Here is a 17,910-nt window from a genome sequence, read left to right on the forward strand (position 1 = left end):
TTCTGCTGGTTGTTCTGAATAAAACACCTGCACTGCAGGGATACCTGCACTGAAGCTGGGCCAGCTCACCTTCACCAAGGTTCCCAGGAGTCTGGAGACTGGATGGTTCCCTCCACACCACTGGCATAGCAAAGCAGGGTAGAGACATAAAGCTGCATATTACCCATGGATTAGAGCCAATGCAGATCCTGTTTCTGTATCCACTCAGAAGCCTGAACTGTGCATCAGCACAGGTGCAAAGGTGATTCTGGGCTTTGGGGCTCTTCTTACATTAGAGAAGTCCGTGAGGATGCCTGGCAAGAGTATGTCTGAGTGAAGTGCCAGGAGAACCCTGCAGAAAAAGCATCAAATGGGAATGTGGCCAGGACTCCAGACAAATAACCAATCTTTTGAGCATCCTCCAACATCTCCTGAAATGGCCATGAACACTGGTGGGTTGATCAGAATTTTAGAATGGTGCTAAGGGACAAAATGAGGGCTTGCAGCTTCACAAGCACTCACACTCACGAGGTGTCTTTCAAGACAGGAGAAGATTGGTTTGGCACACACCTGAGAGAGGAAGAGAAAGGCTCTGCCCGTGCCCACATATGAGCTAGGGAAGACTCTTTATCCATGTTACCATGAAGCACCACAGAAATGAGATGCAGCACTGTCCTATGTGGACTGACTGCTATTTTGTATGAATCAGTTATTCCTCTTAATCGATGTAAAATATTCCTCTTCTTGCTGTGTTTTTTGTGCTAGCTCTGCATCATAACCACTTTATCCATCTACACTTTCCTATCATTACTGTGCCCCCAAATTCTCCACTTGTTTGTTACACCCAGTGCTTGAAAGATGCTTTAATTACAATCTCCTCCAGGTAAGGACTCTATCTTCTTGAATGTTTGTACTGCACTCTCCAAAACAGGCCATGGGATCATTCTCAGGGTTCCTGGGCACATCTGTAACACCATCCTAATGGGAGCAATACTGTGTTAAGCCCACTGTGACCTACGTACACCAAGCACCAAGTAATTCAGACCAACCTATTTGCTTCTTTAATAAAAGTACAGGGTATGTTTCTTCTAAGTGCTTGTTTTTCTTTGTAACATCACTATTGTACTCTCTTTTAGCACTTCCTATGAAAATCTTTCCACTCTTTGTAGCAGACTTGAGTGGCTTTTCCATTTTTCTCCTCACGTAGCTGACTACAAAGTATTTTAAATTGTTACATCCATAATGAAAATGTATAGTGCTGTACAACATGACCCCTCTTAGCCCAGGAGTTATCCTGTGGCAAGTAATTCCTCAAATTCAGACATGAATGCCTCATCTCCAACAGCTCTCTGCTTCAGTCTGCGTTGGACTTGGTGCAGAGCTTGCTGTGGTGTGTGGGGCAGAAGGGAAGCTCTCTTTTGACAGTAGAAGAGGCTTTTGATAGCAACCTGTCTCCTAATGACCCCTGTATTTTGGAGAGATGGCTGTTTGTCTTGATGCTTCTGCAGGTCTTGGAAGCTTGGATTTGAGGCTGGCTTCTGTATCAGCTGTGCTCCAGTGAGCTACAATGCTGCCTCCCCCCCACCATGTACAGGGGTTTTAAATTGACCCTTTATGGCTGCATAATATTTATGAGTTCCCTGTTGAAAGCTCCCAGATTATCAAAGGATCATCTGGGGGTTGGAAATGGAAGACACAGGCCTTCAAAGTTATAGCCAGTCTACTGTTCTAACAGACAGCTATAATCTACAGGCTTTGATCTAAACTAATCAGCCTGCATTTCAGAAATAATTTGGATTTTTGTTTTGTTCTCACTAATTCTGGTTCATTCCAACATAGATACTAGTTAATGGAGTCTACTTCCCCAGATTAGTTACAATGGCCAAAATAATAAGAAAAAAAAAAGTGGTTGCTGCTGTTTGTCACATTTCTGTGCACTTGTTCCTTCCATGCTCAGCAAAAGACAAATCTGTTTTATTCTCTCCTTCAGGATAGTTTCTGAAATATTTGTACCATCTTAGTACTCTCACATACTGAGGAAGGATTCTGAACAACAGCTTCACAAGAGTGCAGTTTTTAAAGTTTTTCATTTGCAGAAGATTTCCTCTAAACAACTTGGCAAGAGTTTAGGAGAACTTTTCATGCACGTGTATTTTATTAATTCCTCCACAATACACTGCAGGACAGAAGTTGAGAGAAGAAGGAAATAGGTAAGATTAAGGAAAGTGTGAGAAGCCCTACTTTTCACACCTTATGTCTTCCATCTTAGAAAAAAATATTGGAACTGTTGAGTTTTTTACTATCAAACATGTTTAACCTTTCCTTACTTTTTCTAGTAGAGTGGGGAGATGGAAAGAAAAAATGTGAAGGAAGGCTAAGAAAAGAAAAGATAGAAGTAAAAAATCAGGGAATAAAATTTTATCTTGTTCCCAAAGGCTGAAAATATTCCATGAAAATAAAACAAAGTGAGTTCTTTTGAGAACAAAACCGAAACTCTGAAAAAACATGGAGCACTTAAGTCAAAATTTTGCAGTTCCTTTTTCTGTTCCAGTTTTTGGAGGAGAAATCCAGGTTGCCCAACTGACTGTGTATTTTTTTTTTTTTTTTTTTAAGGAAAAGGGCTGAACTGATGTAACACATTCTAATCCACTGGAAACAGCAGTTGAGCTCCAGTGGCACAGCTCTAAGGATTGTTGTTTTGGAAAAGAGCAAGATCCTGTGAGCAGCCTGGATCTGTGGGAGCAGTTGCCTCTAGGGAGGGCACACCAAGAACTCCAAGGTTTTGCTCTTTCCTCCTGCCCCTGCCTGGCACCCTGCAATGCTCAGAGGGAGCACAGCCCCCTGCTAACAGCCCGTATCCCTTCATCACCTGCTCCTGGGCCACATGCCAGCGGGACAGAGGCACTGTAAGAGAGAGGGAACCCCTGGCAACGCGTTTATCAGTCGTTGTTTTGGCTCATTTCACTCTAACCATGCTGTTTGAAAAGATCAGCCGTTCCTTGCCTGTGGCTGAAATGGACGCCAATATTAGCAGGAACTGATGCTTTATATGTAGAGTATTGCTTCAAGAAAAAAGGTAGTGAAATAGCAATATCTTTTTTTTTCCCCCTAATAAATCTTACAGGTTTTCTACAGAAGAGAACATGGAGAACAATAGAAAGGAAATTTTGCTACACCCAGAAGATAGCCAGAACGCAGCAAACCACTGATGCCCAATGATCAAGTGTTTTACAGACAGCTGAGTAGTCTTATGGCCCAAATCCTCCTTGTAGCCATGTTTACTAAGGCATGATTATGGTGATTACAGTAATAAAATAGAAATAAAAATATAATAGTAATAGATAGTAAAATTCTGCACTACAAGGAATCTGTTCTGGGGCTGAGAAAACTTGTTCTTTCCCACCCAACTCTGTATATCCAGTTGCCTAGGAGGCAGGATATGCAATTGCACAGGTGGGAGGCCTGACCCCTGGTCTGAATTGTCTCTGGCATCGGCCAGTCTGGAGAACAAACTGCAGGCATAAAGTAGGAAGCTCTAGGAGTGATAGCAATGTCGTGGAAATCAAGGGACTGGAGCCAAGGGAAAGGCAAATCAAGTAGATGGAAAGGAATAGACTGAAGAGAAAAACAGCAAATAGTTCAGAGGACCGGCAAAGCTTTAGCAACAGTAGTACTGGGCAAAACTTCAGATAATGAATGTAGTCGTTTTATTTTCCCCACTTGTCTAATACTTCTTCTGGTTGGACAACAAGGTGCTGCTTTATTAAACCACAGAAGTGATTAAAGCTCTTATCTAGCGAAAGGGAAGAAAGCGGCAGGGGTCAGCGGCCCCGCGGGCGGATCCGTGCGGGAGCGGATCCGTGCGGGAGCGGATCCGTGCGGGAGCGGATCCGTGCGGGAGCGGCTCTCCCGGGAGCGGCGCACGCGGAGCCCCGGGGCCAGCGGCCCGCGGGACCCGCCCCCCCCCGCCCCTCCCGCGTGCGCGGCGGCTGGCCCCGCCCCCGGGACGGTCTGCCCAATCCGAGTGCGGCGTGTGGCCCCGCCCCCCGCGCGCCGGCCAATGAGCGTGGGGCGCAGGGCCGCGGGCCGGAGCCCCCGTCTCGGGAGGTGACCGGGACGCGCCCGCCACCGGCGCCTCCGGCCCCGGGAGCGCCTCCGGCCCGGCCCGGCCCGGCCCGGCATGGCGGACTCGCACGGGGGGCGGCCGGCGCGATCCTCCGCCCGGGCTGCCAGCGGCAGCGCCTGCTCCTGGGCGCTGCCCACGGCACTGCTCTGCGCCTACGGCTTCTTCTGCAACGTGCGGCCGTCGGAGCCCTTCCTCACCCGGTACCTTTTGGGGCCGCACAAGAACCTTTCCGAGACGCAGGTACCGCGTCCCCCCGGGTGACTTCCTCCCCCCCAGGCTCCTCCCCCGCGGAGTGTGTGTGTGTCTGTGTGTCTGTGTGTCTGTGCTTTGTTGGCAGTACGGAAGTGCCGGCGGTTACCGCCGTCTTTTCCCTCCCGCAGGTGTTCAACGAGATTTACCCGGTGTGGACTTACTCCTACCTGGCGCTGCTCTTCCCCGTGTTCCTGGCCACGGACTACCTGCGGTACAAGCCTGTGGTCCTGCTGCAGGGCCTGAGCCTCATCGTCACCTGGTTCATGCTGCTGTACGCCCAGGGGCTGTGGGCTTTCCAGTTCCTTGAGTTCTTCTACGGGATGGGGACTGCCACCGACATCGCCTATTATTCCTACATCTACAGTGTCGTCGATATCAACCTGTACCAGCAGGTCACCAGCTACTGCCGAAGTGCCACCCTGGTGGGCTACACAGTGGGCTCGGTGTCTGGGCAGGTCCTTGTGTCAGTGGCGGGATGGTCCCTCTTCAGCTTGAACGTTGTCTCCTTAACCAGCATATCCATTGCCTTTGCCACGGCGTGGTTCCTGCCCATGCCACGAAAAAGCCTTTTCTTTCACCACCTCTCAAGTCAGCGGCTTAGTTGTGAAATGAAGGTCATGGACTGTAAAAATGGAGCGGCTGTCCAAGATCATCCCGATGTGCAGAGGGCACCTGGCTGGGAGGATGAGACAAAAGTTCCCTTAAATGGGGAGGGTCATTCAGCAGAGAAACAGGTGAGTTGTGCCCTGAGTTTACATGAGTAGAAGATGCCATAGTGATGATGTGGTTGTCATGCATGCAGTATATATATATATATATATATACCTAGCAGTATACAAGCAGATACTTTCTTGCTGTTAGATATTACAGTAGAGATGTAATATCTAACAGCAAGAAAGTATCCCTTTACATATCCCTCTTACTTATGGCACAGAGAGAATTATTACTGGTATCCTTTTGCTGTTGGAGCATGGTAGACTGCTCCTTAGTTTTTCTGAAATTGCTCTTCATGTCTCACCAAGGCTGCAGTCTGAATGCTCTGGGCATCAGATTGCCATCCCGTGGTACAATGCAAGGGACATCTCTGGGACACTAAACATTGAGCATATGTCCAAACTCTGTGTGTGCTTCTGGATACACTCAGTGATTTGCAGAAAGAGGCAATTCTTGTACTCAGATTTTGGCATTGTTACTCCAACTGTTGCGTGAGTTGTGCTGCAATATGCTGTGTAATAATTGGGGTTTATTGTGTGATCCTGGAAGGAAGCTGCTCTAGGAAGGAAGCTGCAATAGTTCTTGGGGGCATGTGGAAGCAGACGTTGATTAGTAATAGAAGGGCAGAGTGTGGAGAAATTGGAGGGAGCACATCTGCATGATATCAGCTTAATGCAGCCCCTGAGAACGCCAAGGTAGTGCCCTGACTTGTGGCTTTTATGGGCTGTGTAACTTGGCAAAGCCATTTGTATGGAAACAAGTGCAGGGACCCTTGCTTGGTGGAGGGATGTGCTGAGTCCCACCACGGGTGAGCAGCCTCCAGGCTGGGGCCCAGTCTGAGTGTGTAGTTGTCTGCTGGGCAGGTCCCTGCTGGCCACACTGCTCCAGGAAATGCAAATATATGGAGATTCCTGGCAGGGGGATTTGAGGCCCTGGGGAGAGGCCAGCCTTGCTCCTCAGAGAGAAGGAGGCCGTGCTGGTTCTGAGGACAAGCCAGAAGGTAAGTGCAGCTGCTGGATTAGTCAGCAGTGGGTATTTCTTAGCAAGTAAGGCACCCATGGCTGGTACCCATGGCTGCTTTCTGCTTCTCCAGCTACAGCTGGGAATTAGGGGTATTAACATTCCAGAGATTTAGTCCTGCCCCATCCAGCACGATTTTGTGCGACCAAAGATATTTTTACCCAAGCTATGTTTGCATGTTGAAGGGTATTTGTTAAGACAAATTCTGTGCCATAAACATATAACTTATCCATCCCTTTTGTTTACCTTACTCCTCTCCTGTGAGAGTACGAGTGGTACCAAAGTAGTGGAGAAAAGTTCAGAAAAGGAGGGAGTACACCTGCCTAACTCCCCTGAGGTCACTTACACCAGGTGCTGAAGGCTGAGAAGCACTGGAGTGTGATGATTGTCATTCTTGCTGAGCTAACAGCAACCATATTTCGCAAACATGGATGGCTGTAGGAATAATTGTACTGAAGAGGCACTGCCAGGGCAGGGCAGGTGTGCCTTTCTGCCTTACCAGACACTCACTGGGGCTGAGCAGCCAAATCAGTTTTTGCATTGTGTGTGACCATTCCCTTTTTCTTGTTTTCCTGTGCCTTAACTTGTGCTTTGTGTGAAACCGTCTGTGTGGGAGTTATGTGTAAAGTCCCATTGCCACAAGCTCACTTCTTCCCAGGTTGTTCTGTTGTGTTTTGGAGGAATGGTATCCATGTGCAGAGCAAGAGTTACGCCATTGGCAAGGCACCGGTGGGACTGTGTGGTGCTTAATAAAGATGCTTAGAAATCAGTGGCAGTTGAAGGGGTGGAAGAAAGGAAGTTCAGGAGAGGTTTCAATCTGTGGTCTTTTGGGGTTTTAGTAGAAACCTTTTGAATTAGTTTTATTGCTCATGAAAAATAGTCTTTCTCAGGAACACACTGCATGATTCCCCCAGGGAAAAGGCATAATGCCAAGTGCTCAAAGTTGCTGTTGCTTTCTGGAAACCACTCTGAAACTGGGCATGTGACAGCACAATGTGCAATAGCTCAGTCCTGTGACAATGCTGTGTGTTTCCCTGCAGGGAATCCAAGTTCACAGGGACCTGAGGTGCTGGGTGGGCCTTGGGGCTCTGCCCAATCTCACATTAAGTGACTGCTCTTCCTACTCAGACTGGAAGGGTCTTGCCCTACAGAGTCTACACTATGTCTGTACATGCGTGTGTGTGGTGAATGTAACCAAGAACTTTTGTATACAAAGTAAAGACATGCTCTTTTCCTCTGCTGCTGTTGACATATAGTTGTAAAGAACAGGACTGTAACAATCTGTATGTAAAAAACAATTTTGATTACTGTCATCCTCTGTCATATTGCTAGAATTGATCTATTTTCAATTATTTTTTAGGGTCTGCCCCCTTGCATGCTCTTTCTAGAAAGATTCAGAGTGGAAAGCTTCATTTTTTATCTCCTGCCATGTCAGGGCATTTGTATGTGCAGGACCTGCCACTTGCAATAGCAGTGTTTGGTGGAAGTAGCTTCTGTTTCCCTTTAGATTCCCAGGTGACATCTCTCACCTTCTTGAAGCGCTGGTGAGCTTTAACAGGGGTAGAGCGTGTGGTAATGAGATAGCTTCTTTGAGTATTTATAAACTCCCAATGCCTATTCTAAAGAAAACCAACTTATTTGGGGACAGATATATAGTTTTCTATACAAAATTTGGTTGAATTTGAATCAGGAATTAAAGGTGTTAATGATACTTTTTGCCTTTATGATGTAAAAGACTGGCTTCTGATCCTGTCTTATCTAAGTGGATATTGTGTCCTGTTCTCTGGTGTGTCTTCTGTGGTACCCTTCAGTTGCTTACATAACATGTGGCAGTCGCTGCTGTCTGCTGGGGAGGTGCTTGGGACTGAACCCTTCCTCTGCGTGTAAGGGTATGGCCCTGTTTGGCACAGACTGTGGGATGGGAAAGCTTTTTATTCATTACTCTGTGGGGGTTTGTGTCCAAGAATGGTATTGTCACTCACCAGTGATAAGACCACCTGAAAGGGGCTATTTTGTGAAGCAGTGTGAAGTGTTCATAAACAAAGACTTAACGTTTCTCTCCCCTTCCTTCTCCAATCTACGCAGAAGCAGAAAGTAGACATCGCAAAGGTGCTCAAAGAGCTCTGGCAAGACCTCCTGCAGTGCTACTCCTCTAGGACCATGCTCTGCTGGTCCGTGTGGTGGGCACTGTCCACCTGTGGCTACTTTCAGGTCATCAACTATGCTCAGGGCCTGTGGGAGATGGTGCTGCCTTCTCACAGCGCGGACGTCTACAATGGTGCTGTGGAGGCAGCCTCAACACTCCTGGGTAAGCTTCCAGCTTAGCTCCTGCTCTGCTGTGAGAAATGTCTTGTTTCCTTCAAGGTCACTAGAACATGATTTGGAAGTGCCATGCATTTTACCAAGCATGCAGGAGAGGTAAACCCTGGCATTTGGGTGAGTCTTCCCTGACACGCACAGGTAGGGTGCTCAGTGTGAGTTAGTTGTTGAAGCAGCCCTGATTCTTGTAATCCAGTAGGTGTTCAGAGGAGCCTCCCAAGGCAATCTTCATTCTGAAATACTTGGCACAAGGCTCCAGGCATGTGGCTGACTGTATGCTCTTGGCTGTCACCATGACAGCCAAGTGGGGTTATGTTTGTTTTAGCCACTGAGTCAGATATGGGGTCCTGTGCGTTTGGTTTTCCTCCAGGAGGCTATGAAGGTTTCCTGTACGCACCCAGCATGCAGTGAGCCATGGTTAGTCTTTTCAGCACTGCTAGGAACAGAAGCTAGTAAGATGAAAGAAGTTGGTTGACTTGAAAGGGACAAGTAGGTCAGTCAATACAAGCATTTGTTTATGAAGCTGTTTACAACTGTTTCATTGCCAGAACTAGGACAATACCTTTTTTAAATAACTAACATAGCCTTGCAGAAGTTTTCTAGATGTTGCTGCAGCATGTCCCTTTTCTTTGATATTCCATCATCTGCTGTGGACATCACCTGCTTGGGGGAAAAGAAACCAAGGTACACAAACAAAATATTAGTGCTTCCTTGGGTGTGCTCAGCTCCTTCTTGAAGTTCAGTAGGAAGCTGTGGCTGATTTATAGTTCCAGAAGTTAGTGCACAACCCACTGTTGGCAACTTGATGACTTTGTCTATTCAGTCCTTGGTGTGCTAAACCTGCCCTTAAGTAGCTTGCTGTCGTACACTGTTTCTCTACTCTAGCATGAGCCTGTGGCTCTTACTTCTTGTTTGGATTGGCTTCCTCTACCATCCTACCTTTGTCCCAGTAGAGGAAGAATTGTTATCAAGGAAAAGAAGACCCATAATGTGGCGAAATAGCAGCACAATTTAAAGCATTTTAAAAAAAGGGGAAGGGTATTCTTTAAACCTTATAATGAACACCTTTGATAGCAAGGTCCTTTTTAAAAAGGCCTGTGAACAATGGACCTAAACTCTTGTAGGACTGAAGTTTTTAGTTTCCCATTTTGGTTTTTTTTTCCTCAAGTATTTTTATAAATTGTTGAATCATTTTGTGTGATGTTTACAGGCAAAGTAGCCTGAACTGCTCAAAAGACAGAATCCTTCCAGCTGATAGTGATTAATTGCTTGAAAGAAGCAAAGTTTAATGAATTAATAGTCACAACTAAAAGCTTGAAGTGTGTGACAGGACTGGGCACCCATTAAGAATGAGTGTGCAGCGACCTGACTTCCTAGGCGCTAGTGCAAATGCTCTAACTTCTGATTTCCACTTTGAGTTTATTAATGAGCTCTTTATTTATCTCTGATGTCATGCCAAGGTTGTATTTTAACACAAAATCTTTGCTCTGGGACAGACAAGCCAGGTTTTCTAGCTGTTCTTTGGTAAAGTTAAGCTCTTTGTTCTCTTCCTTAATTCTGCAAGAACACAATGTGCCCATCTTTGCACCAAACCTGCCTTTTGAAGGTGGATAATCTGAATTGCACTCAACTTTGTTCAGTGAGGCATCAGACTTACAGAAAAACATGCTGTTTGCTCTTCTCCCTGTATCAGAAATCTCTCCTGCTGTGTCCCACATCTGATTTGCCACTTTTATTGCTCTTAGTCATTCTGTGCTCAGTTATGAGCAATATTTGGCAACCTTTGCATAAGATGCTATTGCCGTCCCTGCCCTGCAGAAGGGTTTAAGTTGGCATGGTGACTCATGTAACTGTAGGCTCCCTGTCCTGGGAAAGAGAATTAGTATTTCTTCTAGGGAGATCAGCTGACTGTTAGGTTGCATCCCTGCGCCTTCTTTGGAGTGTGGCAATCCTTTATCAGGTTGGGTTGTGAAACCACTGATCAGTTGAATGTGTTTCATTGAAGGACAGAGACTGAATTTCTGAATTGGCTGTCAGGCTGATACAACATTGGCACATAGGAAGATTACCATTTTGTGAATTGCCATGAGATCCTCATGTCTGTTCTCAAATTTCAGAATTGCTGAGACAGTAGGAAGAATGCTCTAAGACTGAGCTTCTTTTTGCATTTCAGAGTTTTCCTACTGGAGGAGCCAGACTTTCAAAGAACAAGACGTTAGTCAGATTTTAGTGGGGGAAAAGAAATCCTTTCCCTTGGCATAGTGCCCTTCTTCACCAGTCTGCAAGATTGATGTAAGGTCTGACAGGATTGAAGGCTTGGGCAAACTGGTGGTGCATGAGGAGTCTTGGTGTGCTTGAAGGTTTTCTAAGACAGCATGTCAGCTAAGGGGTACAAAGAGCCTAGATAGTGCACTGCAGTGCTTTTGTGCAGTGGTCTACTGCTGAACACAATCCTGTTTTTCAGAGATGTCCTGTAAACCTCCCTTTGTCAGTATGCAGTTTGTCTGGCTTGCTGTGTACAGCCATTATGCTGTTGGTTGCTATTTGGCTTATGTGCAGAACAAGGCCTACTTGGAATGGGAATTTTCTATTAATGTAATATGTATTTAGACTACTCAGTAGTTGCAACTATGATAGTGCATGAAACACACCTTGTCTGCTCATTGAATTGCATGAAATACCACATGCTTTCCCATCCTGTGATTTGTCTTTTATCCCCATCCTCCTTCACAAAATCCAGCCAGAGTTACAAACCTGTCTGGGTTGTAAAGGATTGTTCTTGCACAATCAATAGTTCATGATTATAACCTGTGATTAGGCTGCATTCCAGGAGATGTGGATTTGGACTCCTCGTCTTACTTGATCTTACAGCCCAGTATGGAGATGACAGTAAATGTAGGTTTTTCTGCTTCCTAGGAGAGAGCTCTAACAGCTGTGCATTAAAGTGAGTAGTGCCTTTCTCCCTCCTACCCTCTGCTAAAGCACCACTAAATAATTAGATGAGTGCTTTTGAGAACCAGGGTTTGCATTTCTCAACAGAAATTGCCCAGTTATTGACAGCACTGCCACAGTCATGCACAGAGGGGTGAGTGGCAGTGGTCTGAGGCCTGGAGCTGTCATCCTTCTGGAGTAAGAGAGGAGACTTTAGAGGCAGTCAGCATTGACCTATGTATTTTTTTTTTCTGTTTCTGTAAAAGTAAATAGGAGTTTGCAGCAGCATTCTAGGTGAGGGAGGGGTCAGGAAGGAGAGCTGCTGAGGTGTTCCCATTTGTGCCCTCCACTTCATTCATGTTTGGCTGTTAGGGGCTGTAGAGCTCTCAATGCACCATCTCCAAATTGCTCCAGCTGTAATTACTAAGATTTATGCTTTCCTTCCCCTCACAGGAGCTGTTGCAGTCGTTGTTGTGGGTCACATAAAAACATCCTGGGCAGTGTGGGGTGAAGTGGCACTTACCCTGTTCTCCTTTCTTATTGCTGCTGCTGTGTATGTCATGGACACTGTTCATAACATCTGGGTGTGCTATGCATCCTATGTCGTCTTCAGAATCATCTACATGATGCTAATCACAATAGCAACGTGAGTATCTCTGTAACGTAAGCTGCTCTCAAGGTTACAGCTGGTGTGAATGCAGTGCCTTTCCTGTGTAACAAGAGTCTGTTGCAAGGGTTTGCGTTGTGATTCAGGTTGGAAACTGAGGCACGGATATATATTTGGCTGGCAGTGTGCCCAAGCTTAAAAGTCTTGTGACACTGAAGTGACTACTTCTAAATATTAGATAGTGCTGATTGCTAGGGGGATGTTTTTCATAAACATGGCTGGAGTGAAGTGTTAACAGATGAGGAAAGGACAATGCTTTGCCTGAACTGAAGTATCAACTTTCCCTAACCTGTAGGAAAACTACTTCAATGTTATTTGTCACTTTGGGGAGGAAAACATAGCTGGTTTTGAAGCACAAAATAACTCCAAGACAGCTCAAGCACAAGAAGAGGGGTGATGCTCAAACTGGCAACAGCAAAGGGAGTTCTGGTTAGAAGGGTGCAAAAAATTATGGGCCACACAGCAACAGACTGAAGCTTTGAGATTGCCAGCTGCTCTCTGGGGTCAGAGTGCATTGCATCTTTTCACGTGACAAGACCCTTTACATCAGGCAGCAGGGCTGCTTCAGTGACACTGAAGCCCACAGAGTTCCCTTAGTGGTGGGTTGTGTTGTTTTTTCGCTTTTGAAAAAAGGGGTTGCATGTATCTGTGGGTGTCTTCTAGCTTCCAAGTTAGTCCATCGTGATCCTATTTAGAAAAGGACACTATCTGTGCAAGGTAATTTAGCTGTGGAAAATATGAAACCAGTCAATGTAACTCCTCAAGTTTCATAGTTGTTCTGTCCAGAAATGCTCCTGCCATTCATGCATTCCTCTGCTCTTTCCCTTATGTTTCTGGTCATCCCTTTCTTTCCAGGTTCCAGATTGCTACAAATCTCAGTGTGGAGCGGTATGCCCTAGTGTTTGGGGTCAATACTTTCATTGCCTTAGCACTTCAGACTCTGCTCACTGTGATTGTTGTGGATGCCAGTGGGCTTGGCTTGGATATCTTCACCCAGGTATGACAAATGCTTTTATGTTTATTGATGGGAGGTGGGGAAAGGAGGAAGATAAACCAAGCTGTAAAGCTGCTCAGCTACCTGTTTCTTGGGTCAAGGATTTGACACAGAAATAACCACTGAATCCTGACATTTTAGAAGTGGAAGGGAACTAATTTATTTTATTAACATTCCTATAAATCTGGAAACTGCTTGGTTTAACCACTTCTTTTTATTTTCTTTTCCTCTTTTGTGCAGTTCATGATTTATGCCTCTTACTTTGCGGCCATCTCACTGGTGTTCTTGGTCAGTTGCATCTGCAGTATTGTGGGAGCTTACAGAAGACAAGAACAGGCGCAAAGCAGATCTCCTGAAAGCCAGTAGTGCACTAAGCAAAGACTCTTGGTGACTACATATGAAGATATAGGTCTGTTTTTAATCTCTGCCTTTTCTTCCCAAGGCAATCACCTTAATGGTATATGATCCATATTTATACTATATTAGTAGCACATTTTAGAAGGTAAATATATTAGCTCTTACGTAAGTAAGAACAAATATCTTCTTTCTAAAATGCCTTTTGTTCTTCTGTTGCATGTATGGGATGTGCAGCAAAGAACAGTAAGTTTTCTCAAAGAATGAGAACCTTGGGAGGTTTTAGTCTAACACTGTCCATCTGCAGACAGTTTTGTCATTGTCTGGTAACCTGCTGCTCTCTGTCATGAGGTGCTGCTACAGGGCAGAAATGAGGGCACACTAACAGACCTCTGTGGAGAGCCCCAGGCCTGGGATAGGAGGTGGCCTGGGGACTGTGCTCCGCAGTGTGGCTCTCAGTGAAGCTGCCCTGTGATGCTGGATGCTCTGTTTTGAGGACTGGTACACTTATGTTTCTGAATACGCACATGCTTCCTTGAGGAGCTTGTACTGTTTCTCCTGTTCCTGTCTGTCATACCTGCTGCCAGAGGTTTACCTTAGCTGATCATGGTGCTTCCCCAGAAACAAAACTATGTCCTGGGGCAATTTGTGGCACTGGTGGATGGGCTGTCAGCAGCATTACTTGTTCCACAAAGGCCTGTGCCCAGGAAGGACTGTAACTGGAGGGGAAACTTAGAGGGAGTTGAAATAGGCAAAATGCTAATCCAAGGTACCCTTGAATAACTTTGCCTTTGTCCCTTAGGGCTGCAGGTTCCTATGATTACAGGAGTTACTGCCTCACAACCCACGGGCTGGACTGTTTCGGGGGTGGTGTGTGTTAGCATAGCACTGAGAAGGAAGGTAACTCACAGGATTTTAAGCTGTTCTTTGTGCCCTTAGAGAATTGTGGCTCTGGTGATTAAATTGACACCTTCAATTGTGGTAGTTAGCAGAATGACTGTCTGAGGCTTTGAAAAATGATGATTTATGGGTTTGTCATTTTTCCACTGTTATTTTAAAATGCCTTTATGCTTCTGGTGGGTCTCTGTCCACTAGTTCTACCTCTTCGTTTCACATAAGCAGAACAATGAATGTTTGGAGTGGGCAATTTTTTTTTGTTTTGTCCAGTTTAAACAATCTGGGACTTGCCTCATATCGGTTTTTAAAAATAATTTATTTTTCCAAATTGCTTCAACACTGAGGAGGAGTTTTACAGAGTTGTCCTGGGCTTGGGCACCTGGATACTCAGGCAGCATGACCAGCACAGCAACAAATGCCTATTTTTTGTGCAGGTTCTGTGCCCGTTTCTCTGCAAGTTGTAGCAAGTTTAAGTGTACAGGAGAGCTAGCAAGGGAGAAGGTGCAATGCAGCCTTTCCCTCCGTGCCTTCTCTGTGTGTTCGTTAGAGCTCCTTTCTTCTTTCAGCTGAAGAAGCAGCTTTGCTTCATCACCTGCTCTTAGTGCCAAGGAGATTTCACAGTACTGGGGTTGGGAAGGTGTTTTCCTCCTGACTGGGATATTTCCCATCACTTTCTGTGAGCCTCAGCCTTTACTACACAAGGTGCATGATTAATGTGTTTGGCATCTGCTGCCTGGGATCCAGGGAGCCCTTCCAGGCCAGCTGCTCAGGGGAGCCCACTCCCCAGAAACTTTTCTTTCTGCATGCTGCCTCTTGAAACAGCCCCCTAAAGAGGGGCTCAGCTGCACTGGCATTTACACATGTAAACTTAACTGCCTTATCCTGAAATCGAAACTTGAAGCCACCCATGTATATATTCCTTTCTCTGTGGTTTTTTGTTTTTTAAAAAAATAAAATCTGAAGCCATGAAATGCTAGCTGATGAGCTGTCCTGGGACAGGGATGGTCTGTCTTTTGAGTTCCTTGGTCTGATGGCAGTTGGAGCAAAGCAGGGGGAATGGATGCACAGCACTCCTGTCAAGTGACCAAAAGGAGCAGCTCAATTTTAATCATACTTTTCATACAGAGATCAAATCTTTGATGGGGAACAGCCCAGTTATTTTAAAAGTAAGTCACAAATTAACTAATGACTTAGAGCAATATCAGTGATTTTTGCACCAAAGTAATGAATCTGTGGCAACTACAATAGAAAGGCTTTTTGGGTTGTCTATGTCTTCAGGCCCACAAGGTATGGAAGCCACACCTAGATGTCATTCAGGTTTTGAGCTCTGCTGTTGCTGTGGTGATGAGGTGACTAGAGAGCCTGATAGGAACTGGATGCAGAGTTAACAGTGATGTCTAGGAAAATCTGTAACCATGTGGACGTTGTTGGTTTCTAATGAAACAGCTATTTTTGTTAAATAAAAATACTCTGAGCCATCCTGTGTGGAAAATGTTTTTTCTCTATTTTGATTCCCTGCGGATCCATCGCACTGCTGCTGCAGGTTGTTCTGAGCATCTTTGTAACAAAGAGAAAAACAATTCAGAACCAAACATGTTTTTAGAACAAAAAGAAGCAAGGCTTCAAGAAGCTGATAGTTGCTGGCTGCCTTGTGTAGGTTTGTATAACTCTGTGTGAGTGTCTTGTATTGGGGATTCTTAACTGCTGAGCAGTCCAGAAGCACTGCTCTAATTCCAGTGCAGACTGGTCAGCAGAGGGAGATCATCACTCACCAGTGCAGGGTAGCCCTGGTGAGGGTGCTCCTGTCTAACTGGGGGTGACAGTACGGGAAAGCAGGCGTAGGGTTGCCATGCAGGAGGCATTACTACATTGACCTAATTACAAAATTGATGCCTTAAAGGAGAAATGCTTAAACCCCCCATGCTGGCACACCCTGCCTTGGAAGACTCTCCTGTGCTGTGTTTCTAGAAGATATGGATTGTACCTCATAGTACAGGCTAGGCTGGAGGGCACAGTGGTTTGTGTGGGTAGTAGCCCAACAAGCCCTGTGCACAGCACCAAAAACAAAAGAAAAGGGGTGTTCTGGGGAGGAGAGGGGGAGGGCAGGCTTTCTTACACATGCAGAGCTTTATTGCTGAAGGACTGTTTGCATGTCAGTTCTGTTCTGAATTTCATTCATCTGCCTTCCCTGGGTGAATACAGGAGTCAGCTGTGGGGGGATGAGTTTCTTGACAGTCAGGGATTAAAATCTCTGCATATGTCAGGAATATAAGTAGTAGGTCATACAGGTAAAGCATTACCCTTCAGGTGGGTTCCAGTGTTTCTCATCTGGTGCTGGTGAAAGGCTGCTCTCTCTTGCAATTGAAGCAAGTCCACGTGAACTGTGGCAGTCCTTGCTCCTCCCATCAAATCCTGCCACATCGTGGACAGCTGAGAGAGCTGAAAGGGGCACACAGCTGCTGTGAAGGAGCAGAAATTCTGCGCTGGAGATAGAGCACACAGTGCCGTTTGGTGGAGATGAGATAAACACTACACACCGCTGTCTGTCTGGGATGCTGGGGCTGTTTCTTTGTTCCAGTTGATGCTGGGGGCTGCTGGAGGTGAGTGTTTCAACTGAATCTCTGTCCTGCACTGAGCTTGCTGTGATGCTGGTAGGATGAGGTATAGTTCCTGGGATTACTGCTTCAGCGAGGGACTGGGTGCTGGGCTTGTTCTGCCCAAAAAGCAAGGAATAGTAGGAGCTGCCAGAGACTGCTGTTTCAGGAGCAGCAACCGCTGCTGTCCCCCTGGGCTAGCAGTGGCTCTGAGTCCGCCAGGGCAAGGCAGGGTTGTGCTCAACCCCTGGTGTGGCCGTGTGCATGTGTGACACAGCCGACTGCTCTGGCAGTGCTCTCAGGGAAAGGGAAGGGCTCTGTGTGGAAGCGCTTGTGTTTTCTTCTCTATCAGTGTGATTATAGCTAAGTGCTGGGAAGGAAAGAGGGACTTTGGCTATGGAAGGGGCAGGAGACTGGATGCTCTGAACCCTGTTCCCAGTGGCTTTTGACAGTATCAACTGTTTCCTACACTATATAAAAAAGGTGTTAAGGTGCTTGTTTAATATTGCTCTGGAAGTGTTACGCAGCCTTTGTTTGTGAAACACACTCACTCACTGTCCATGAATCTGTTCCTTGAACACAGTGTCTGATGCATTAGTGACAAGGAAAACAGCAGCCAACATGCCAGGGTCTGTCCTTGGAGCCCTGCACTGCTTTACTGCTGTTTTTGTTGCATTTTTCGTAACCATGCTCTGCAGCTTCCTCACACATGGGAACATCTGAAAACCAACATTTAATGACATATGGGTTAATGAATGCATAGATCAACTTTGACTGACTTAAATCATTATTATTCTCAAACATCACAGCTTGACATCCCAACAATAGGGTCTAATCCTTGTCTTAATCACGCTGATTTGTAATTAGTCGCATAAAGCATCTCTTGTGAATTAAAAGGATAGCACTGGCTTTTAAGATGAAGGATGGTCTTACAATAAAAGCAGAGCAGAAAGCCTTGGTATTGTACCCAATTCTTTGTATTTTAGACTGCTATGAACTTGTCAAAATGAAATGTGGAAAATCAGAAATTCAGCATATTGCCTTCAAGGGTGGAATAACTGCG

General features: G+C 45.8%; 1 protein-coding gene across 1 annotated transcript; it reads left to right on the forward strand.

The window, feature by feature from the left end:
- The first annotated feature begins 4,071 nt into the window (after positions 1-4,071).
- SLC19A2 (solute carrier family 19 member 2) lies at positions 4,072-15,725 on the forward strand. The gene is made up of 6 exons (XM_041410968.1): positions 4,072-4,345; positions 4,486-5,091; positions 8,177-8,399; positions 11,795-11,987; positions 12,864-13,005; positions 13,243-15,725. The coding sequence occupies exons 1-6, from the start codon at positions 4,160-4,162 to the stop codon at positions 13,366-13,368; spliced, it is 1,476 nt and encodes a 491-aa protein (XP_041266902.1). The 5' UTR covers positions 4,072-4,159; the 3' UTR covers positions 13,369-15,725.
- Positions 15,726-17,910: the final 2,185 nt, after the last annotated feature.

Source organism: Onychostruthus taczanowskii, unplaced genomic scaffold, assembly GCF_017590055.1.
Source record: "Onychostruthus taczanowskii isolate IOZ18803 unplaced genomic scaffold, ASM1759005v1 scaffold34, whole genome shotgun sequence".
Lineage (NCBI taxonomy): Eukaryota > Metazoa > Chordata > Aves > Passeriformes > Passeridae > Onychostruthus > Onychostruthus taczanowskii.